General features: G+C 50.4%; 1 protein-coding gene across 1 annotated transcript in view; it reads right to left on the reverse strand.

Annotated features, from left to right (window-relative positions):
* The window catches only part of KCNB1 (potassium voltage-gated channel subfamily B member 1), a 134,709-nt gene extending 126,315 nt beyond the window's left edge, over window positions 1-8,394 (reverse strand). The window contains exons 1-2 of the mRNA XM_064465174.1: window positions 7,993-8,394; window positions 6,333-6,982 (exon numbers count right to left, since the gene is read on the reverse strand). Coding sequence (XP_064321244.1) covers window positions 6,333-6,899 — 567 coding nt within the window. The 5' untranslated portion in view covers window positions 6,900-6,982; window positions 7,993-8,394. The remainder of the gene's footprint in view (window positions 1-6,332; window positions 6,983-7,992) is intronic.
* Window positions 8,395-23,930: the final 15,536 nt, after the last annotated feature.

Consider the following 23,930-nt stretch of genomic DNA (forward strand, 5'->3'; position numbering starts at 1 on the left):
AAGAAAGTGTTTTTAAGAAGATAGAAAGAATTGATTTTCCTACACAGCTCTGGAGTGCCTCTGTGTAGCCAGCTCTGAACACCACTGCAGCACAGGTAGCAGCTGAAGCCGTGCCCACACTTTGCGGGTACACACCACACTGGCATTTCCTGGGTGGATCAGGCCCAGCACTCTTCTGAATCCCATTATTGCCAAGCCTCTGTAGTTACAGCTGAGCAAAACAGGGATTTTCCATTCTTGCAATATTTCCTACATTTGTGACGGGTGATGTTGACACCTTAAACCATGTCTAGTTGCAGGCTAAGCAGGATGGGAGAACGCCGAGCAGTGGGGAAAATAATTTCTCAGAGAGATTTTTCAAAGGTACAAATGAGAGCTAGTGCTTTAAAAATAGCATTGACTCTACTTCTACAGCACACATCCTCTAAGGAATTCAGCCCAGGCACCTAAGTTTGTCGCTTTCCTCCTGAGGCAGGCAGGCAATCTCACACAGATGCAGATGCTTAGGCTCAGGGAGGACCACAACCTTGCTCCAGGCTTTCCTAGCAGAAAGTTAGATAAGTTAAAAATCCAATGTTATGCCTACATATATATTATGTGTGCACATGATACTTCACAGACTGTATGGCAAGTACATCAGAAAACTACTAGGTGTAATAATTTTAATTTTCCTTCTATAAAATTCTTCAGAGACAGCAAACCTGCAGGCTTGGATTGTAAACTGCTGAACCCAAACCATTTTCAGGCAGGAAATGCCTGGTCCAGCTGCCTGCCCGGATCCATGGGTGCTCAGGGCTGCAGTAATAGGTCTGGAGAAAGGATCGCCTTTGAATAGCGAGGATTGCACCTGGAGAGCTTAGAATAAGCTTGTTGTTGGCAGATGCATACCATGCAGGAATTAGCATGGGATGTTGCACTAGGGATACAGGAGACTTAACAAGCCGATGTCATGGCCAGGGTGCCTCCTATATCACAGGGACTCCCAGCAAGATTCTTCAGAGCCAGGAAAGAATCACAGGACATTATTACCAGGTTGGCAATATTACTGTTGTGGTTCCCCCCACCTCCAAACTGCGCGTTTAGGGAAGCTGTAATGCAGAGTAGTTCTGGGAACTGGCAGCACAGCAATACATTGTGGGAAGGTCATCGGTGAGACAGAAGCAGAGGAGACATTGCAGGGAGCTGAACGTAGGAATTAGGGCTCCCCAGACAAAAGATTTAACAAGTTCACTGGAAGGACAAGCACCTGGAAAGGAGCCGCAGGATGAAGGAAGAGATTGACATGGAACAGCAATTATTTGTGTGTCCACAGGACAGAGTTGTGCTGGAAACCCAGCAATAAGCTACAGACCAAAGTAGCAAAATCCTGAACCCAGGGGAAAGGCTGTGGAATGAGGCTTTGCTTTTGAGGATCTCCAGAGGCAGGAGTTTACTTGGGATGAAGGGAAAGTCGCCTATATATAGCAGAAAAGCCAAGACAGTAGCTGCATCAGAAAAAAATGAAAGTCACAGATGCAGGCAAAATATGGGCAGTCTGCCCTGCGATGGGTGCCTCAGAGGGAGACAAGACATGGCTAAGACGTGACCCCTGCAATTAGGGAGGGGGATTTCCTCTGCTGAATGCTGAATTCAGGCAGGTTTAGAGATGAATGAAAACTGCATGCCATAAGGGAGGGCCAGGAATAGAAAGCCCATGTGGGGGAAGAACACTCTAGATGTAGCATCTCCAAGAGGCTTTATCACTCTCATTTTGTCACTACTATCAACAATAATAAGAAAAGAGCTTACAGAGCAACCTCCCCGATCCTTAAGCAATGCATCCAGAGATTAGTAGCAGAGAGCAGTGGGCAGCTGGAGAAAAGCTGTTCAACAAATGTAGAGGCATGCATAATAAGATTACCGCATGGGAGTTGCATGTTTTCAAGGATAAACATGATATTATTGCACTGGCAAAGTCATAGTAGGAATAGGGGAAATGAAGAAATAGCCGGAACAGCAGGACTGCTGCAGCTGAGCTCCCAACAGGACAGGGACAAGTGGGAAGTGGAGGCAGCGAGGAGGAGAGGAAGTGCACATCCTACTTGACATGCAGATATGCAGAGAGCTTTTTGCAAAGTGGGTGATGTCATCCTGTTTTTCTCAGCCTTCAGGAGAGCAAGGGAAAAAAAAAAAGACGAAACCAGCACATGCAGAGGAGTCTAAGACGAGCAGACTTTCCCCCCACCTCCCCATGCAACATTAATTGCTCAAATATTGATCAGATAAATAACTTGTAGGAACTAAAGGAAGGATTTCTTTTCCTCCTAAGATGCAAAAAGGGCAACATCCTTGCAGAGCTGCTGGAAAGGTCCAGTTGATCAGAAAATTAACTTACATGGCCTCAGAAATCAAGAACTTGAGCTGGTCTGATTTGTTATTTGTTTATACTGGAAAGCAGTCTGATTTTTCAGGATGCCATAAAGTCTAGTTGGAATTACCCAGGGGGCACAACAGCCTCACCAGGCAGGTGAGACCCCCACAGATCCTAACTAGCTTGGTTAGTAGAGAACAGCTACAGGAGGGACTTCTGCTTTGGAAACCCAGGGCTGCTAGATGGATTGTGGGTGACAGAAACCAGGCTTGGCCTTGGTGAGGGAAAGAGTAATTAAGATTAAAAGCCCAAACCAGAGTGCTGGAGAACTCCTGGCCACTACTGTCCTGACACTAAGTCCCAAGGAAAAGCAGCCGTTCTGCTTGGCTTCTGTAGAGCTGCTTTTCTTTCCCAAGGAAAGGAAAACTGCCATACAACAAAATGTAATAGCTGTTCCAGCAAATATCTGCACCCCATCTTTATCTAGGGTAAATCCATACAGAAGCAAGCACCAGTGTCCTCTATTGTTAAAAATGGATCTTGTGAGTACAAAGTACAGGAAGAATACTATTAAAAAAAGAAAAAAAAATAGAAAAAAATCAACCAAACTATTAAGGGAGACTGGGAGAATGATAAAAATAAATAGGGACATGCAAAAACAGTGATTGCAGGAAGAGGAGGAAGCATCCAAAGACTGCAGTGAGTATTTTTTCAGGGATATACAGGCAAATAAAGCCACAGGAAGCACAAGAAAATGATCCTTTAAAATAGCTTGTAAGGCTAGGGAGAGAGAAATGAAGAGTTTTCTTGAATAACTGCCTGTGACATATTTTTTTCATTTGGTTGAGGGAGGATCCCTCAGTGCTCACTTTTGCTCATAGGCTGTGCCCACGAGGCAGGGCAGCACAGCAAGTGCCTCCAAGTTAAATGTGGGTGAAATAGCTTGGGTGCCTGTTGCAGTGCCTAACCATGGGGAAGGGCTGGAGAACTGTCCCACAGGTCTATGGCACCTCACACAGCGATGGTGCGGCTTCAGTTACAGCTGCGAGGGACAGCAACGTTAGAGGAAAGGAGCAAACACTCCTCTGCTAGTGGTCTGATGCCTCACTGTAGAAATCTGGAGGCTCTCAAAGAGTGGGCATTATGAAGTCTAACAGAGTGTTCTTTCCCGTCACATACAGGGTGAAGCATCACACATAAATAAGTTACTGCTTGCCATGGGATGGTTAGTTTAAAAGCCAGACAGATTAGTCAAAAGGTATGGATAAATCCCAGCAGATAAGAGAGCAACAAAAATTAAGGACTCGGGGATTCTTCTTCTCTTATTTGAAGGCTGTTTTCCACCCTGAGGTACACCACATGTAATTCCTTTAAAATAAAAAAACCTACCAGACAAAACCCAAAATGCAAACACCACCCCCCAAAATCAACACCTCGCACTCTCAGTATTTAACCTGTCCCAGTATAACCATAAGAAGTTCTGCAGTAAACTGTTACAGAGGAGTCAGGTTAGGTGTCGGGCATAAAAACGTTAAAATACAGACAATACTGACAGCCAGCAAGAAAGCCCACCTTGCTGGAGCGGGAGTTAGACAACAGGGCATGGCTTACAGGGGGATTGTGTTGGGCTTGGGCAACAACCTGCATTTGTAGCCATTTTCTAGACTTCTTAAAGAGAACATGAAAGGACCCTGTATTTCTTACATTTAAATGGAAAAACCTTTGCATTGAGTGGCACAAGTCTGAAGGAAAAGAATAAGTGAGAGTAGTACACATTTTCCCAATTATTTTATGTCCTTCGGTGACAGTTATTAAACCTCAGAATAGTTTACTTTGTTCCCTTTCTACAGAAACAGTTTGAGCCCCCAGACCTGGCAAAGCAGATGGAGTCTGGCTTTAGGAAAGGTGACAGAAGTTCCCGGAGGTCCATGGCCTCAACGAAAGCGCTCCACTAAGCAGACAGCTGAGGAAAGCTGGCCAAAAGCTATCAGGCAGAGGCTCAGATATAGAAAACGCAGCCTCAAACAGCCTGGGCACAGCTGCTTAGGTCAGATAACGGGTCAGGCTGCCAACTCTCTCCCCACATCCTTCCATCAGGAGTTGAGAACTCATACCACATATTGAATAGGCTGGACCCAGTCTTCATGAAGGTGATCAAAGCAAAGGGCATACTCTGGCATGAGAGAAAAGCTATCCACCAGCAGGGAGAAAATCGGATAAAGAGTAGGCTTAACAGCATTTCTGTCCTTGCCCAGTAAGCTAATTGTTCATCATGCCCGTTTTTCCTTACTACACTTGAAATGAGTAGAAATCTGTGCTTGGGAACTGCTGGAATAGTTGAGGTCTGAGAACATACGCCACCATTTTCATTACAGTAATGAAGTCACAGAATGGTAGCTTTAAATGGGAAGGGTAATAATGCATTACCATCCACTCTCAATTAATCCAGAGCCCACAATGCCAAATGCACTTACTCTGAGAATTTTCTCAGAAAATGCAGCTAGAGTATATTTCTTTTATAAATCACAAAAGACACTTATTTGGCAAGAATGACCCCTGCTCATATACAATAAATCATGAGCATCAACAGTCTCTAATGGATTTTGAGTCAGAGCCACAGACAGCAAAGCCCGGGGCCTGTGTTTCAGGATTCCAGGACTGTGCCAAAGGAGCCTTATAAATTATTAATGCATTCAGCACAGTGTCATCTGTGCCATTGGAGAGAAAGAGACAGTCTGGGGCTCCGTTTGTCATTAAAAAAAGTGATAATTGGTTCAGCAGCCAACCATGCCTCTCCTTTCCCCTGCCAGAATGAGCCATTTAGCTCCACACTTCATAAAATCTCTTCCCCAAACTTTCGTGCATGCTCTCGGTCCATGATGTGCAACACTTCAATAAAAGAGAGAGAAAGTAGCAGTCCATTTTCGTAAGTAGCCCACCAAAGCCAGACTTCCTATGGGATGGAGTTAAGGTTTGCATTTGCAAATGTCATACAACAGGGAGGTGACATTAAAGAGGTAGCTGGGGCCTCTTTCTACTTCTTTGCCATGCTGTGAGGACATCGGTACACAGAAAATTCAAGTTTTGGTCCCTACTGCTCAGTCTCTCGTGTTTTTCAGTTATTCATCTCAGTTTTCAACCTATTCCCCTTCACTTTTGTCCCCATGGTTACTGAATCATCATGTTTGCAGAGATTTTCCTCACTGAAGAATATGTGACTAACATGAGACAGCTAAATTATCAGAGCCAACTCTGACATTGGTTTCTCCCAACATGGATCTTATCTTCCAAACACCTTCAAATAGATCTGTTGCACTGGCACCAACTTCAGAGTAAGCAGCACTTCAACTATTGACAGTGGCAGAGCTGCAGCAATATTGCACAGGGAGTCTTAAAATAGGCTAGAATCAGGTGAAGGATGAAATACAAACATTAGCTTTAGCAGACCTACAGCCTAGGAGCGCACAGTACAAATAACTAGGTGTATTTCACCACAGAATTGTAAATTAAGCCCTAGAAGGGAACAGCATTATTTTCTGACTGGACCTGGGTTTAAGACTTCAAGCAGATTTCCTCTTAAAAGCCAGTCTGGCTAAGCAGTAGGAGACACGCAGTGTTTTAGGCCCAAAGAAATCTCTATTACAAAATGCACCAAGACAGGCCACTCAATAACAAGTCTATGAACCTTCAGCCACAGCAGTCAACATATGCTGACTCAGGGGTCTGTGGAGCTGCTCCCACACTGAGCAGCCTAGACTGCCCCAGGGAAGCTCAGACCAGATCCCTTCCAAGCTACCCCAAAGAAAGACACATTAAACCTTGTTTGTATCTGGGAGGTTTTTCTCCCCTTCACCCACAGCATCCATCCAGCCACAAGTGTCCAGATGCTAAAGCAAGGCTGGCAGGGCAATACCTCATGAAAGCATCACCACAGCCATGAGCCAATACAGTCAAGACTTGAGAAGAAATGTGGAGATCTTACCTTGGCCGCTACAGAGGAGTTCGGCTTCTCCAGGAGGTCCCAGAGCTTTTTCCTTTTGTCAGCACAGCAAGTGTTATCAAATTCCTCCCCTTCCCTTTCCCTCAGTGTCTCAGCTTCTCTCTTCAGCTCCTCGTTCATCTGCTCCTTCTTCTGGTGGTAGCGGGCCTGGCAGCAGGACTCCAGGTAGATCTCATCCACCCCCCAGTAGTCCAGCTCCTGGCTGAAGGACAAGGCGCACATCTCCTCCATCATGTGCAGCTTGCCAGTACGGTAGAAGTTCAAGATTGAGGTGAATGCCCCGGGATGCCTGTCAAAGAAGTACTCGTTCTCCTCCAGGTTGTAGTCATCACAGATCTCCATGAGGGAGTCGTGCGTGTTGCAGTCTCTGAGCTTACCCAGCCTGGTCCGCGGCAACCTGTCCAAGGTCCGCCAGAGAACTTCATGGGCCAGCCCCCCCACATTGAGCTTGACCCTTCGGGAGCAGGCCTTGCTCCTGACGATCTCCGTGGGGTCTGGAGGCAAAGAGGTAGTAGAGCGAGATCCATGCTTATTCATCCCCAGAGGCATCGCTGGTCCCCCTCAGGCTGGTGGCTCCAAGGTGCGGCGTGGGGCAGCTCTCCTCACCTCTCCTTCCCCTCCATGCCCCGGAGCTGCAAGAGAGGCCAACCGTGGGTCCCCGCGCCGGCCTGCCGGGGCGGCGGCGCTGTCCGCGCCCGCGGTGCTGAACCGCGCTCCGCGCCCGGCGCTGTCCGCGCTCGGCGCTGTCCGCGCCCGCGGTGCTGAAGGGCCGCCCGCGCCCACGTGCCGCCCGGGGCGCCCCCCGCACACCCCGTCCGGGAGAGCCGCGGCGCCTCGGCCCCGGCCCCCTCTGCCAGCACACGGCTGGGAACGGGCGTCTGGCCGGGGAGGGCACCGAGTTGCCCCGAGCACCCCTCGGCATCGCGCCCCAGCAGGCGCCGGGCCGCTAGGCAGGGGTGCGCGGGCACATTGTCCCCCTCCCGAAGCGGCCGGGAGCGCAGCGGACCCGCCGCCGCCCCTCCGCGAGGGCCCGGCCCCGCCGCCGCCCCCACCCCCACGGAGGGGCCCTGCCGGACTGCGGACCCGGACCCCGGCGCCCCTGTGACCCGGCCGGGGCAAGCCCCCTCCTCGGCGCCGGCGGTGCCGCCCGCCCTGCCCGGCCGCGTAGGCTGCGGAGAGACGCGGAGGCTTTTAATAACTCCAGCCTTGCAAATTTCCCTGAGGAAAAAGCCAGGGAAGAGAAAAGGGGGTATTTCCAGCCACTCTAACGACGCACTCTACCTCTCGGGCTGCCCAGGGACGCCCCCCTACCCCATCCCGACCTCTGCATAATAGGGAAATCAACGAAAATCGGAATAAGGAAAACAACCCCGAGCCTTCCTTGCAAAGCCGGGTGGCTTGTGACAGCCCTGAGCACTGTTGCTTAGACAAGATGGCACGAAGAAAAACCCCGGCGCGGAAAAGAACGGCTTCTCCATGCTAAGCCGGCACAGCTCCGGGGGCTCGGCCCCTCTCCCCGCCGATCCAGGTCCCCCCAGCCCCAAAAGCGAAATACCACCGCTGCCTCCAGGCCGCCGCCGGGGCTGCTCCACAGCCGCAGCCGCACACGGGGGAAGGCTCCCCTCCCTCGGCCCGCACCTACCTCCTCCTGCGCGCTCCCGGCGAGGCGGTGCGGGGCTCTGCGGGGCCGAGAGCAGCTACATCCTGCAGCGGGGCGGGCAGCAGGGGCGGCCCCGCTCGCATCCCCCCGCGGGCAGCCTCAAGGCGGAGGGATGGCGGCCGCGCTCCCGACTGTCCGCGGAGCCCGGGGGGAGGGGAAGGGAAACGAGGTAAATCGGATCCCTTGGCAGGAAGCTTTCCAAGGCCTTCCCTCGGCTGCGGCTCCTCACTCCTGCCTACAACCAACGCCGAAGCCGCATCTGCCCCCGCCCCCCCAGCCTCTCTCCGTGCCGACACGAAGGAAAGCTCCGGTACTTCCTTCTGCTGCCTGGGAACGGAGATCAACAAGTCTAGCCCGAGCCTCCAGCTTTTCCCTGTAATTCTGTCCCGGAGTTGTTTGGAGTGAATTGGAAGTTGGGGGTGGAAGAGAGGAAGGCAGCTCCACCGTGAGCTGGGATGCAGCATTGCAGGGAAGGTTAACGCTTTCCTGGCCGGGCCCCGCCGCCCCGGGGCTGATTCACAGCGGGGGAGGCGCCTTGAACAGACCTAGCACCGGGGGGAGAGCCGCAGCATCCTTCCTTCGGAGGATGGGGCTAATCCCAGCATCCCCCAGCTCCCGGTGGTATCACCCGTGAAAATAGAAGCAAGGATTGGTGCCAGGAGAAAAAAATGATGAGCAGAGAGCCCTGATTAGCCCAACAGGGCCCCTACTGCTTCCCAGGCCCTGCTGGCTGAGCCAGGAGCAGCTGAGCTCGGCGAGGCCGAGCATCCCAGTGCGAGGAACAAACTGGGCCCTCGCCTTCGCCCGCGGCCCCTCCTCAAAGGAAAGAAGCTTGTTCTCAGGATGGTTGCATACATTTGCAGATACTAATGGGAGTAATAACAGTGGATCTCTGCAGATGATTAGGGCTATAAATGCAGTAAAAGGGAGCATTTACTAACCTGAAAGCACAGCAGAAATGCAAAAACCTGTAACTTTCCAGGCATTAGCACAGCATTCAAAGTATCCCTCTGCCACACTGTCCTCCTTCCCTTCCTCCTTCACTCCAAACAGGTGAAACCAACTCACCCGGAGCCTGGAGCTCCATTAGCACTATTTAATGGGTACATTAGCACCACTTAATGCAGGTCACCTGCTTAGGCTGGTGCACCAGAGGTATACAGCCATGCTCATTAGCCTTTTCTCCTCTTGCATTGATTGACCAGGGCTCTTGGACTCCAGTGACAATTCCTTCTACAAGGTTTCTGAAATAGGAGCCTTGTGTCTGATTTTGTGTGATTAACTAGGCTAAATACTCTCAGTGCTGCTTTTCCCTGTTTTCTGTGCTTCTTTCCCACCTGGCTCCCATTGCCCAGTATACAAAATGTCAGTGTTATGCTGCTAATATTTGGTGCTCGAATGTCCACATCTTCCTTGGAGGTGATTTTCTGAAATGCCAAAAAGTGTTCGTGTGACCAGGCCGTTTCCTCCAGTACCTCCCACAACTGTATATCATCTGTATTCAGAATTTCTTACAAGGAGAAGTGGGTCACTACCTTCCTTTTGCAGATGGGGAAATTAAGATATAGAAAAGCAAGATAATCCAGGGGGGATGCGGAAGGAAGAATTGAGAATAAAACCTGTCGACCAGCTTAATCTCAGCCCAGTGCCCCTCCACTGCAGCAGCTCCCCCTACCCCATGAAAACCTACAATCGGCATTCAGAGCACTTCAGTTCTACTTTCTCCTTTCACCACCAAACCCTGCTTTACTCCTCTCACAACAGACATGACAACCCCTGATCAGGGCTGGGAAGCTAAACCTGTTAATGATTACAAAGCACTTTGAAACGTCCACCTGGCAGGTGCTGTAGGAGAGCAAGTTCTTTGTTTGTTAGCGCTGGCACCCAGGGCACATTATCGCCCCTTGTGACAAATGCAGGCGGCTCATCTGCGGGAAGAGGATGGTGGGAGGGAAAATGACAAGTAGCCTAACGCAGGGAGATGCATCAGATTCAATGCAGTTAAACCACTGGGAGAGAGGCAACTCGGGTTTATTAGCAGGGTGTTTGTAGCTTCCTGCATCCCACTTGTTACCCTGCCAATGTCGTTCACGTGTTCTGCCAAGCGGCTGGAGAACCAGCCGTGGAGGGGGCACGTGAAGGGGCAGCATGGAAGCACAGGCTCCCCCACTGCTGCGTGCTCACCCTTCTGCCCACACCACCCTGACAGCCCTGAAAAATCATACTTGACTCCCATGTAGAAGCTGTGAGAGGGAGATCTGCTGAGGGCAACCCTCCAGCTGGCTGTGCCTGGGGTGATCCAGGAGTCTGGGGAGAGGAGAGGATGTTTCCACCCCCAGGACATCTGTTCCCTGCAGCATTTCTTGTCCCACGATGGACAGTTTGTCAGCAAGGGGCACTGCAGGCCTGAGGATGCAGAAATGTGCAGCCTGCTTGCTCTTCTCCAAGGTTATCTAACCCATTCTTGGTTTGGATATACCTTTCAATTGATATTTTTGTACCCTGAGCTTCTGCAAACTTAATTTATGGTTCGTTGTTTCCACAGCCTATGGAGCCAGCCAAATGCTTCAATGCAGTCCGTGGCAAACCCTGCTCCTCTCCAGGTATTACAGCAGTTATTGACAAGGAAGCACCTTAAACCTCAAGTACTTTAGAGGAAATGTGAACAGTACAGCAAATATATGTTCTCCTGGGCTTGCAGTCAGTGGTACATGCATATCTGGATTTCACCTGCCAGACAGAAAAGGTCTGTAAGACAGTGTTTGCTGAGCTACAATGTGACAGGGAAATAGGCTGAGCCCAAATGCAGAAATATCCCCCTGTTGCTCTGCAGCGATTCCTCTGGCTGCATAAGGAAAAATATCACATCCTCACAAACAGCCACGCCTATACAACAGTCTGGCATCTTCCTGTCCGTCCTGCAAGCAAGAGGAGAGGCTGATTCGTGTCATTTTACTGGCCACAGAAAAACAAAGGGCTGTGAGAAAAGGAAGGCTCCTCGCCTGTAAACAAGCCCTCGGCCCATCACAGCAATGGCACGTAGAACAATGGGTTTCCAGCAGAGATGGGCACAGCGGCTTTGGTGGCCCACGGGTTTTGGCTGGTTCCTAATGCTGAGGGGATGCTGGGTTTCATATTCTAAAATGAGCTATAAGATGTAACAATAACCTGTATTGTTCTTGCACCCCAAGGGCCTTGTTTGTACTTGTTCTTGTGAGCAGGATGGAGTCATACACAATAAGTTGTCTCCATTACAGAGTGTCTCCTATTATGTCCCTTTAAGGATTCCCTCAGTTTCCAGGGATTTTCTTTCCAGCCTAGAAGCACTTTAGGTACAATGGAGATTTTCTTTTATAGTCCAAAATGCTTTCCCTTAAATGGGAAAAAAATTATCAGGTTTCTTGGCAGAGGTCTGTAACAAGTCTTTAAAAGAACGAAGATACATAGTACGGAGTGGTTTGTACTACTGAGAGCCCAGGAGCATGGAAATACTGGAATACCAGAGAAAAATACTGGTAGCAGACAGCAAAAAACAATCAGAAAATAAACCTTAAAGAGGCAAGGCTCTCCTCAAAAAACCCAGGCAGAGCCTGGGTGGCAGTGTCAGCAGCAGCTGGGCTCCATCACCATGTTCTCCCTTGCTGAAAGCCCCTTTCAGGGGAGTTCAGCTGCAGCTGCCGTACGGTGCGGCAGCAGGGCAGGCTCTGCATGCAAGGGGGAAGCCTTGGTAGCCACGGCGTTCCTGGCCCCTGGCCTGACCCCCAGCCAGCTCCACCATTCACCAGCTTCTACCAGCTCAGCTCCTCTTCTAACCATAGTAAAAAAAAAAAATGCCTTTCCCAAACTGCTTACACATCTCCGTAAGTCCACAATAGCTCATTGGTCCAGAAAGCAGGGCCTGACCTCTGCCACGCTCGCTGGGTCCTCAGAGAGCACCAGAGGATCTGAGAGGGCTGAGCAGATGGACTGGGCATCTGCAACAGTGGGAGATGGAGGGAGGGCAGAGGGGTCTCAGCAGGGACCAGAGAGCAAATGCCCCTTGGCAGAGAGCAAAGTCTCCGAAGACTGTCTCAGCTATGGGAGCGAAAAGACAGGTGAGGGCAGTCCTCTCTCATGCTTGGGAGGACAGTAGCCACACAGGGATCCTGCCCTGTAAAGAACTGATATTTTCAGCTTCCCTAAACTTTTGAGATGCGTTTTGAAGTTCCAGGCATGCCCAAAGTCACCATGTCCCCCCACCCCCATTGCAGGCAGGCTTCCCTCCCTCCTGCCACCTCAATGAGGAGCAGACCAGAGCTGCAGCACCACTTGCCTGACACCAGTCTACAAATGGCTCTTGGTGCATAGTCAGCCTTGGATGCCTTTGGGAAGAGGACAGGAAACACACCAGTGCTAATTGCTTATCAATCAGAGAAGTTTCTGGTTCAGGTTGCCACAAAGGCCATTCAGAGCCATCCCCCTTGGCTCCAGCTTTCTGCCCTTCCCAGGATGTGCATTTCCTCCCATGCATCTATTAAGTCTCCTCTCCACACTCGGTGACCACAAGCACACACCCCACGGCTCCTCTTCCCATCAGACCCACCTTTCCTCTCATCTTGATGAGTCTGGGGACTCACTGAAAGCTGTGGAAGCATCAGTCTATTCCCTAAGGAGGTTGGGCATAGAAAGCATTGCCTCCTGGCTGCATCTGTCTTGTTAACATCAGGTTTGAGACCAAATATAATTACTTCAGGGAGGAAAAATATGAACTTTTCTGCTAGTAGAGGCATAAAAAGCCCCCGATGGGCCAATATGTCCCAGTCACCCACCTGCTAGGGAATTTGCAAAATGACCTAAGATATTCATTTTCTCCTACCTATCAATACCATAGGCCAAATCCTCGGGGTCCCGGGTCCCAATGCTGCCCAGGAGGGGCTGGTGGCAGTGGGACTCCACCCCGCCATGGAGGGGCCAGGGGGATGTTTTATCCTCACGGCTTGTGCTGTTCAGGCAGGGCTGGCACTGAGGGAAAAACAGCTGCCTACAACATGTTATCTAACATTTAGCTTTAAGCACAGAGCTCTGTAAAGCCGTTGGACTTGCTATGTTATTCAGCAGCTGCAATTTATTAGCCCCTGAAGGGCTGGAGGCTAGCATTAGTCACCTTGCCATCAGTCAGGAGGGAGGGCAGCAGAGCTAGAGGAGTCAGCCAGTCTTTGCAGAGATGGAGATGTAACCTCTCTCTCGCAGGGGTGACCGAGTGCCTGTCCATCCAGGCCACTTCCCACCCAGCTGCTGTCGACTGCAAATGGCCCTGCAGCCATTCACACCCTTTGGGGTCTGCAGAACGCCAGCCCCATGCTGCAGGCAAACCAGGCAGTCTTCTGGGAGAGCGAGGGCCCAGGACCTCACAGTCCCACGCAGGGATGCAGCATCATTCCCAGGAATTCATGGGCAGGATGCCCTGCCTGCCCCCCCCCAGCTCCCCCCATGGCTGGGATCCCTCAGCCGTGCTGCCTCCCCCAGCTGCCAGAGGGTTGCCAGCCATGGGAGGAGCTGCCTGCAGGGAAACCTCTCACACAGCCGGGAGAGGGGCTGCAGATGCAATGTGGCAGCTGCCAACAAGATGAAGTCCCAGTTCTGAAGAGAAGACATAAATAGGGGTGAAATGTGAACTAGATAAATACTGTTGATCCGGCCATGTGTGCCACCAGCACTGCGCATTACACACAAGCCTCTCTGATTCAGAGGCGATGGGTCCTGTTTCTGTCCCTGGGTTGGAGGAAGCTTGACTGCTTTAATCAGCATTTGGAGAACCAGCCTGCTGGAAGCATGTTGCAACAGGTGGTGGGGAGCCCTCGCCTGCTACAGAGGGCAGGAGCGCTGAGAAAGAGCAGCAGGGGAACTAAGAGTCCACCTTCTAATAGAGAATATGCTGGCTCAACAGCTTCAGGAAAGGCTTTTGGCAACAAGACTCCAGCAGTATAGCTAGCAGTTGGGTCTACTAAAGAGCTCCCTGTTCCAGTCCCTGGCAGCATCTTCCCTGCATGGCTGAAGCAAACACAAGTGATGGTGCAGAGGAGCCGGGGCTCTGAAGGGCACCCCAGGATGTGGCTGCTCACAGCGTCCTCGCAGCAGAGGAATAAAAGTTAGGTCTCCTCCCTAAACATCTTCTACCTGAGCCTGGGGACATGGTTCCTTAGTGTGGGGAGGTGGCAACAGGTAGCTGTGACCCGAAACATGCTCCTGCTAGGATTCACTCCTGCCCCAACAGCCACCGATTTCCATCCCTGGCTTCTCTTGCCCAGCTCCTCTTTAACAAACACAGGCTGAGGACTCAGCCTTAGAGGCAAAGCAAACACATAACTCAGCCAACAGATAAAATCTACTTCGGGGTCCAATGCTGGAAAAATGCCTTTGCTTGGATGTCCTGAAGCGTGGTGAGTTTTCTCGGGATAATGAGAGCAAGAATTTCTCTGCTCTTGCATATGTGGATCCTAAAAGGACCATGCAGTCAGAGAGCAATTTCAGGTGGTTCATGGGAGGAAAGTACTATAGTATCCCCTTTCAGACTGAGGAAAATTGAGACAGAGAAGGATTGAAGTGACCTGTCAAATGCTGCACAGGGCGGGGGATGAATGAGCAGCTAAACGTACTTTAAATCTTAGGAGCTACCTGTTAATGATTCCTACCAAGATTGTTTGCTTTGCCCTGTTATTGCAGCTGACGGAGCGCGTTTGTCAATGCTCCTGCCATCAGTGGCAGAAGCTTTTACAAGAGTCACACACCTCGGTGAGAATAGGCTGATGGTGGTACCCAACAGCTTAAGGTTTTTGTGCTTATCTTTTATGAGAACCTGGCAGAAAGTAGGCAGGATTTGAAAAACTTGCATGAATCCAGCCCTCCTTGGCCATTCCCTGATCTCAGCTGTCCTAGGCCTTGAGTAAGCACGCTCTTCCTTCTCCCCTCCTTTGTGCCGTTCAACAACAGTAAAAGCTGGAGCTGCTTTGGGGTCAGGAAGCCTCATGCCAATGGCTGCGAAGTGACATGTGGGGGGTCAAATCTAATTTCAAGCAACTATTTAATGTTAGTTCTAGTACTAAGAGAGCCTAGCTCCTCTGGGGGCAGGTCCTGCAGGAAAGGCTGGGCATCTTGTGCCACCAATGGGGCTCCTTGGAGAGGGGAGACCTTTGATTTCAGTGACATCCAGTCACAGTTGCAGGAATTGCATCAATTGTCTCTAGCAAGGGTCTGTTCCAGCCTTTCTTGGGTTATTTTGCATCTATAATTTACCTTTAACAAAATACATTTTAATTTGCAGGATTATGAAGATCATTTTAAAGCAGCTTAACTCTCTGTTCTCCCTCCCTGTTTTAGCTTAAAGTGTTTGTGGGTGATGCAGAAGGCTGCAATAAGCCATTGTTGAAGGCTGTCTCGGATTAAACTTCTTCACACAGGACAGCACTACTCCCCATTAATTTTAATGGGCTTTTCTAAACATGCCCTTCTTGCTGTATGCGTGAGTTCTGCAGGGGAATAATACCCAGCACCAGCTCACCAGAAAGAACAAACTGGATGCAATCATACAAACTGAAAACACTGCAATAACCTACCAGAAATGCAGCTCTGCTTCCCTGATCTCGGCAGGAGTGGAGGATGCTGAGAGCAGAGTGTGTATCGCCCCCGTGCCCAGCCCAGAGGATGCTGCGGGTCTGGGTTTCGACACCAGGCTACTGCACAGCGTCCACGAGGAGCGCAGAGCAATGGTGCAGGACTGGGAAGAGCCAGCAATGGAGTTACCTTAAGATCACGTTTTTGGATGCTCAGATGGCCCCTCTCTGAGGGTGCCAGGGACATTTCTCCTTCCCCTTGGGATTTGCAGCCTGAGGCCCTCTCCTAAAGGCGGGTTTGTGTGCTGCTTCCTTCACTGCGTTGCTCACTGGTCGCTTTGTTTTTAAAAGATGCAGCTGGAAAAGGTGGGAGAAAAGCAGATTTTTAATTGCAGTGAGCACTTGTTCAGAGAACAGAGCCTCCTGCTCAAGTCCTTCAGCAGAGAGTCTTAAATCTACCCCCTGGCTCAGCTGCTTCAGACAAAACCTTTACCGCAATGTCTGACCCAACCGTCCCTGCCCCGTTGAGACTCATTTTCCAGTGTGACTAAGCATCTGAAAGGGTCAACGGCTTAGAAATGGAGATTTACTATCACCTCTGAACCTCAAGCATTGGGGTGCTCTAAAAAGCATTTTGCTGTCCAAACACCTTACGGCAACACAGAATTAAGAGTTCTGGTGAATGCTTCATTTTCTGCAAAAAGTAGTTGCAATGTGGCTTTTCTGTGAAGTACGTTGGCTTCTTCTGTGGACAGGGCAGAGGATCCAGCAGGGAGGGCTTTGAAATCCCTGCTGGTGCTCCTGCCAGCTCTGGAGGGGGATTCGGCACAACTTGGATCCGCTGTGGAAGACAGAAATTATCGTCACCTGGTTTTAAGCAGATGAAGAGACACGGTCTGGCTGAACTCCTGCAGCTTTGCAGGTGGTGAGTGCCTTTGGGGAGCAGAAGTCCTGGGTGCTCCCACCTACCTGCTCTTCAAATCTCTGCTGGCTGGGAAGGGCAAGGGTCCAAAGAGAAGGGGAGAAAAGGCCCCAGGTTAAAAAGCAGCAGCGTGACCCCAAATGCAGGAAGCTCTCCTGCTCCCTGCAGCAGCAGGGAGGTTACAGGTGCCCTGCAGAGCACGTCGCTCCCACGGGGCAGGGGCGCCCAGCCCAGCACCGCGCGACCTCAGCCCAGCGAGGCGCATCACAGAGGGCTGGTTTCTGCTAAGGTTTGTGCTAAGGAGGACTTCTGCACCAGGGCCATTCCTGTCCCCATGTCCTCCCTGTCTTTTAGGCTGCAAGCATCCAACCTCCCCCAGTTCACGTGTACCTTGGCATAGCAAGGTTTCCCCCCCTGCTCCCAGCATTTATGTTCTGCTGTTCCAGTAACCAAAGTAATAACAATAGCAAAGATTCCTCAGTATTATCATAACAGAGATTTTTTGAGAGAGTTGTCAGCTATCTACCTTTGCCTTTTCCCATACATTAAATATTAACAACCCAGCCAACGTAATGCAAAATTTAAAGTGCCCTCAGTTCAAGCAGTTATGCCCCAGTAAATCAGGAAATCCCAGCAAACTCCCAAACTTCTCACCCACCATCATGTCTGAAGAGCAAGCAGCCATTTCAATATTTCACAATTTTTCTCCAAAATCCTTTGACAGCCTTTCAAGTTCAAGCTTAGCCTGCATCTCCAGCCTACCTCCCCCCCCGATGGGGTGCGGAACACGGCAGAGCACCCAGCCATAGTCCCGCGCAGCCACTGGCCTCCGGGGGCTGTGTAAGGTGGCCGAGGAGTGGCTGTTCACACCTCTGCCTTGGGGATCACCGCAGCTGGAAGCACTGACATCGTCTGCCCTGGCAGCCGATGCTCGGGAACATCCACCTTCGCTCTTCCCTCCGATCCCAAGGTAGTGCAGGTCCTCTGCACGTGCTGTCTCTGCTTGGAGGCCATTGCTTTCTTACTGGAGGAAGGGAGTTTCTCCACCCTTCACACACGTCCTATACCACCCTCCCTCCTGGGGGGACATACAGCTTGCGGAGATGTTCTCTCCAGTTTTCAACAGCTCCCTCACCCTGTTTCTATTTTCTGGCACATTCAGAAAGGTCAACCACAGCCTTGCACTGGAAAACCAGAAGCGAGTGAACCGAGTCCATCCCAGCACTCGCTTGGCTGTCTTACAGATGGCTGCTCTTCAGACAGTCTCTTTTCTCTTGCACATAAAAAGTGAGGGTGGTTCTCCATCAAAATCAATAGAGGAGCTTAATTAAATACCTCTGCTCAGCCACACATCAAAGCCTTCTCCTCAAACATCGCATGTGATCAAGCCTAGATGATCTTTGCCTGCCTTGCCCAGACCAGCCCCTTTGATATGGAAAGGGCTGCACGGGGGGGGGGGGGGCTTAGGGAAGCCAAGCAGCAATTCAGCTCCTCTGACTACCAAGGGCAACACAAATATCATTTCAATAGATCTTAAGCTCCATAAAGCAGCTACAATTTGTTCCTAGCACAAAGCTATTTGTCCTGCATGGGTGTTTTTCTCCTTTCTGCAGAAAAAAGTCCTCATAAAACATGAGTTGACTTTTGGGGTGCCGCATGTGGCTGGATGAACCATTCCTGCCCTGGTCTTTGCTCTCCTGAACCTGCTTTAAAAGGAAAGGATGAGGAGATATGGATGCCAGCAGTTCAGAGGCTGATGTGGGCTGAGCGAATCCCAGGGGCTGGGGGCTGCAGGGAACATGCCGCCTCTGAGAGCGAATGCCCAGGGTCCCAGCAGCTGCTTTTCCAGTTAAAGCAGCTAATAGCCCCCAGAGACACTGCAGACAAGGGAATTCAATAAAGATGCACTGTAAAACGCACAATTTTTGAGCTTGCATAGTTCCTCCTGGGTAACAAATGTAAGAGTTTTATTCTGTAATAAAAACTAGATTTTTTTGAAGCTTCTGTAACAATAACTTGAGGATAGCTCAGCTGTTCTGCTTCCCCAGCCCTGGGTGCTAGCAGCTCTTCACCTCTTCTCTGGGGCTGCTGGGAAGACATCAGCCACTGACAGGTCCCTGTAGAAGGGCCCATCCGTGGGTCCTTTAAGGAGCGTGTCCTACTGCAGCCAGGCAAAGAGCTCAAGTAATGTTGCACAGGCACAACTCACCCTGGCAGTCCCAGACCCCTGAACACCTGGCATTCGAAACGCTGTCCCTTGGTGTGTCTTTCTCACCTACCAAAGAACCTGGCTTCGTCATGCACTGATGTCTGGGCGGAGAGGATGCGCACCAGTTGTCTTGCTGTAAAGTCAGAATCAATGTGAACAACAGGCCTCAATATATCTATTTTTAAAGTATCCATCTTCATGGTTTTTGATTTACCAGTTCAATTTACCAGAAAGACCAGTTCAATTTTGCAAGAAAATGACTAAAACAAAGGTTTCCCTGTGGAAAGAGGTTAATTAGAATACAAACAAGCACAAACAAGAAGCAATGTCTGGGGAATCATCCCAGGAACTTCAGTGGTTTGCTTTTCAAGTCTTCACACTGCAACCTGAGACTGAGTCTCAGAGCCATTTGCTTGATCAGGAGAAAGGCCATGCTCCAGCCCTAACATGGACTAAAGCGGATTTGAGGGGGGTGACTTTGTAGATACAAGCAAATCTGTTGGCCTGCTCACAGTTTCCAGATTTAAATGCATTCTTTGCAGATCCTGAAAGAGCACCCCAAAAAGAGAGCAGGAGGCTGTCTTGGCACTGAGCAGCTGGAAAGCTGCAGCCAGGGAGGAGATGTACTTTCCATCCAGTGCCTTGCAGAAAGGCATATATAAACACAGGCAATGGCTGGCAAGGCAAGCCCTAGTCATTCAGCGCCTTCGCGCTAGGTACCACCAGCCTTACCAAAGGCACTGGAAAGTCCTGCTTGGCTCTCAGAAATAGGTCTGCCCAGGTCTGGGATAAAGGGTCAGAAAGTCAGCTGCCGCCTCCCCTTCCCTACTTCAAACAGAAGCGGTCTATCGGGGGAAAGCTGCGCAGGGCAGCAGCTCCTGGGTGCTGTGGGAAGGCACCGTAGCTGCTCTGAGCTGGGCAGGCTGTGCACTGCAGCTCCATCCCTTGGGAAATGCCGATACAAACACAGCAGAAACTTTTAAGCACCCATCTGAGCATCTCCTGCCCAGGCATGCTGTGTGCAGGTCTCCTGGGCCACCGCTGCTTGGACCGGGAGCCTCAAATCCAACAGGACTTTTTTCCAGCGATATTGCACTAATGCACTTTATACGTACAGCCACGATGCTGAGTCACCCCAGAGCATCTTCCCTCCGGTTCTCACTCGTTATGTTGCCGTCAAGGAACATCAACCCTCTGCCCAGACCCTGGGGCTCACTCTGCAGAAATAAAAGCACAGCATTGCGCCTACTTGAGCTCATGAGTCCATTAGCTATATTTAGTACCCATCTACCCAAGGATTTGCAAGAAAATGGATGAATGTGCAAACTTAATTGCAAGTTACATCCTATAGATTCTGACAGTTATGTTTTCCCTTGAAATACGCCTCCAGGATGCAGTTCTCTCTGAGTGTTTAGTTACTCTGCCTGCACAGCATGCTGGAGCCCCCCAGCCACCCTCAGACACTCAGCGTCGAAGCTGCTGTCTCACCGCTATAAAGCCGATGTACAGCAATGGTATTTTCCAAGTGCAATTTTTTCTACCAGTTCTTCATCCCAATGGACTAGTCAATACATTAGTTGGGTTAAAAAGCAGCACAGTAACAATTTTCAACAGATATACAGAGAAGTGGAAGATGATGGCCAGCTGATGGAAGGCAAGCCCTTGCTGCTCATATTGAGCTCTGAAGTCCTTTTCTGGCTGCAACATCCCAAAGCAGCATCTTCCCTTGTAAAATCCTGGGGCTTGTGACCTAATGTCTTTCAACTCCAATGCAGAAGAGTTCAGCAGGAGGAAAATAAATCCAAAATTATAACACAGTCAATCAAGAAGCACCACCTTCTGTCGCTGCATTTGGAAAATACCTGCTTGACCCACCCAAGTTATTCTGTTGCTTGTAACTTTGCAAAAGTAAAATGGCTCAGGTTGGAATTTTCTATGCCATTTGTTGGTCTCAAGTAGGAATCAAAGAAAATTTCAGGAAAATTAGCTATTTTCAATGACCAGATCAGGAGAGAAGTACACAACATTAACAGAGATGCACCTCTCTGCAGATGAACAAGGGAGAGGAATTAGGATTTTATGGGAAAACCTGAATTTTAGTATTCCATATCAATCAGCTGCTTGATTTTGTAATCCAAATACCCTTCTAATATAATAAATTAAGAGAATGAAATTACACTAACTAAAATAACAGAATGAAACCAACACTACAGTGGAGCCAGGATCCTGGGAGCTCTCCCACTATAATGCAACAGTAAATAACTCCCGCAGTTTAGGACTCCTCCTGATCTATGGTATAAAACCTGATATTTAATGAAAAAGCTAAGTATGAATTTCTAAAAGCATCTATACAGTTTGCTGAGGAATAAACATACATTTAAGAGCTAGTTTTGCTGCAAAATCATACACTGGAGATACCAAAGGCATCCGATGAGTTTTCTATGTGATGGTCTCTCTCCCAGGCTGAGGGGCTTGAGCGGGGTTCGCCAGCATCGCCGTCCCCAGGAGCACGCCAGGGCGGAGAGCCGCGCTCTGCAGACTCCCCGCACGCTCCTGCTTGGCGCTACCGGCCGCCTGTGGCCGCCCATCACGCCTGCTCACTCCTGCTCCCCACGGCACGCGGCAGCACCGAGCTTCCTCCTCCCTTCTAGAGACCGTGGTGTTGTCTGCATCGAGGAATCTGCTGCGTTTAAATTCCTGAAAGGTAATAATGCCATGTACCGCTATTCCATCTGCCCCGGTGCAGCCAGCTCATGCACGGCACAGGTGCATGGCCACTGATCCTTTGCAGCCTCCTAGTGCTCGTGGGAATGGGGCAGCAGCGGGGGTTGCAGGAAGGAAGACCCAGAGGGGACAGTCCTTTGGAAGGCATTTGTGAAGGAAAAAAAAACAACCCAGGGTAGCTCCTTTGGCTAAGCTTTTCTGTGGAAAATTACGAGAAGCCCCTGTGCAGAGTAGGCTTGATGTGATGCTCTGTCGTGCTTTGTCCCCATCCCTGCCCGGCTCTACCCCTTGCCCAGCCCCAAAGCGGCGATGGTTCCCTCCCGCCCACCACGGCCAAAGCCGCAGCAGAGAAGCAGCTGCTTCAGCAGTTATATGATTTCCACTCTTGTTGGACTGAAAGAAAAAGTCCCCTAGTCCAGGGATTTTCACCGAGCTAAACCAGTATTTGGAGCCCACACACCAAAGCTCTGTGCGGACCAGGCCCATCAGACCCGTTATTAGTGGGTCTGCTGACCTCGCCCACCGCCCTTACCGGGGTTTACATTGCCGTAGAGTCGGTCTCATTTCTGACCTTTCGGACTCTAACAGGTTGCAGCAAGAAGGAAGCAAAGCCCATTTGCTCCTGTGTTACAGAAGAAAGGACAGAGGGGGGCTATGGGGTAAAACCGGTTCTATATTTAAGGCCTGCATCAGGTTGTCATGGCAACAGGAATTCCAGCCACCACCGCGGGCTCCTCCAAACGCCTCCCACCATCCTCTGCAGAGCCCAACTTTGCATCACCCACCAGCCGCCTGCCTAACACTTGGGCTGAAGAGAAGGGAAAAAAATGTGCAACTTCTCTTTTCACAGAAAGCTTTTTCCTCCAGAAGTGAAAAGCAAATGAGAAGAGCAGCTTAAATAAATATGCCCACAGATACAAGCACCAAAAGCCAAGTCTAGCAGCAGGAAGGCTCAGGCCCTCTCAGCTCACGCAGCCCACAGGGGCCGGGAGCCACCAGCATGACGACACCCACCCGATGTGTCCCCGGGGGGGAAGACAACTGCACGGCTCCTGCTTGGGCGAGGTGCTTGCGGGGTGCATCGCGGTGACGGGAACGAGCCCCTCCTTCCACACCCACCGCTGGTCCTCCCCAGGGCAGGCCTGAGGCTCGCACATGCGCCAGCAGCAGTCTGTCTGTCCATCGCCGTGCCACAGCCCCAAGCTCCGTCTCTTTTGCCTGACTGGTTAAAGTCTGCATTTCATCCACGCATCCATCCGTGTACTTACACAACCCTCATCACCGTGCCCAAATCTCACGGGCCACCGGGACGTCGTTTGCTTTTGGTTTGCAGCTACCGTGCTGGAATTCATAAACAGAAGAACTGTATGTGAGACACCTGAAGTAAACCTTCCCTGCCCCCTTACTAAAGCCTCAGCTGGAGCCCTGCATCCAAGTCTGGGCACTGTTCATCAAGAAAGAAAGGCCCCAGCTGGCGAGAGCCCAGAAGGCAGCAACAGGAGTGACCAGAGGTGTAGAAAACAGCCTCTAAGGAGAGATGGAGGGAAATGTGTCAATTAACTCATGAAAGCAGAGGGCAGAGCAGAGATGGGGTAAGAGTTCTCCATTCATAAAAGGTTCCTGTAATAGAAAGCAATGACTTGCTTTCCATATCTGCTGGGAAACAAGTGAAAAAATAATAGGATGGGAGAATTAGGATGGCTGTTGGGAAAAACTTGCAAAGCAGAAGTACAGTAAATCCCTGGGGTAGATCGCCCGAGGAGACTGCAGGGTGGAGACATCATTAAGACTTTCAAGAAAAAGGTGCTTAAGCATCTGTCAGGGTTGGTCTAGACATACTGATCGTGGCTGGGTGCAGGAGGATGGGTTAGGGTACATCTTCATGTCCCTTCCTGCCATGCATAGCTGTGATTTGTCTGTGAGAACCTCACACACGCATTAGTTACACACTGATCTTTCTTACACATGCCCCAGCAGCCATGCACAGCAGTCAGAGTCGTCTTGATTGTGGTGACCAGAATTAGGTCTGGTATTTCAGAAGGCAGCTAATGTTTCCAGTGTCGCCCCTGGAACCACCTTGCTTTGCACACCCAGCAATTTTCAGCTTGCCTTTTAATGGCCACACCAGCCTGGAAGCTCCGTGTCCCCAGCAGCATTCATGGGTGTCTCTGCCCCATCTCCTCCCAGCTGATGCCCTTTAACCTCAAACTAGCAAAGCCTGTTATTAACCTATGAAACATGGCCCAGCACTTAGAAAAGGCTGTAATGCAATAACACCTGCAGCCCATCAGTTCCTGGTTTTCTAAGCTGTTTCTTCTGGAACAGGCAAGACTGCTGAGCATTAACCACAGCTCATCGCATCTTACCAAGAGTCAAAACTCCTTTGCTTACCAGGACTGTGGAAAAGAAGTCAGGAGATTGCAGACAACGTCCCTGTGCGCCTGAACGGTGTGCAGTCACTAATGGGGTGCGGTAG

The sequence above is a fragment of the Phalacrocorax carbo genome, chromosome 14 (assembly GCF_963921805.1).
Source record: "Phalacrocorax carbo chromosome 14, bPhaCar2.1, whole genome shotgun sequence".
NCBI lineage: Eukaryota > Metazoa > Chordata > Aves > Suliformes > Phalacrocoracidae > Phalacrocorax > Phalacrocorax carbo.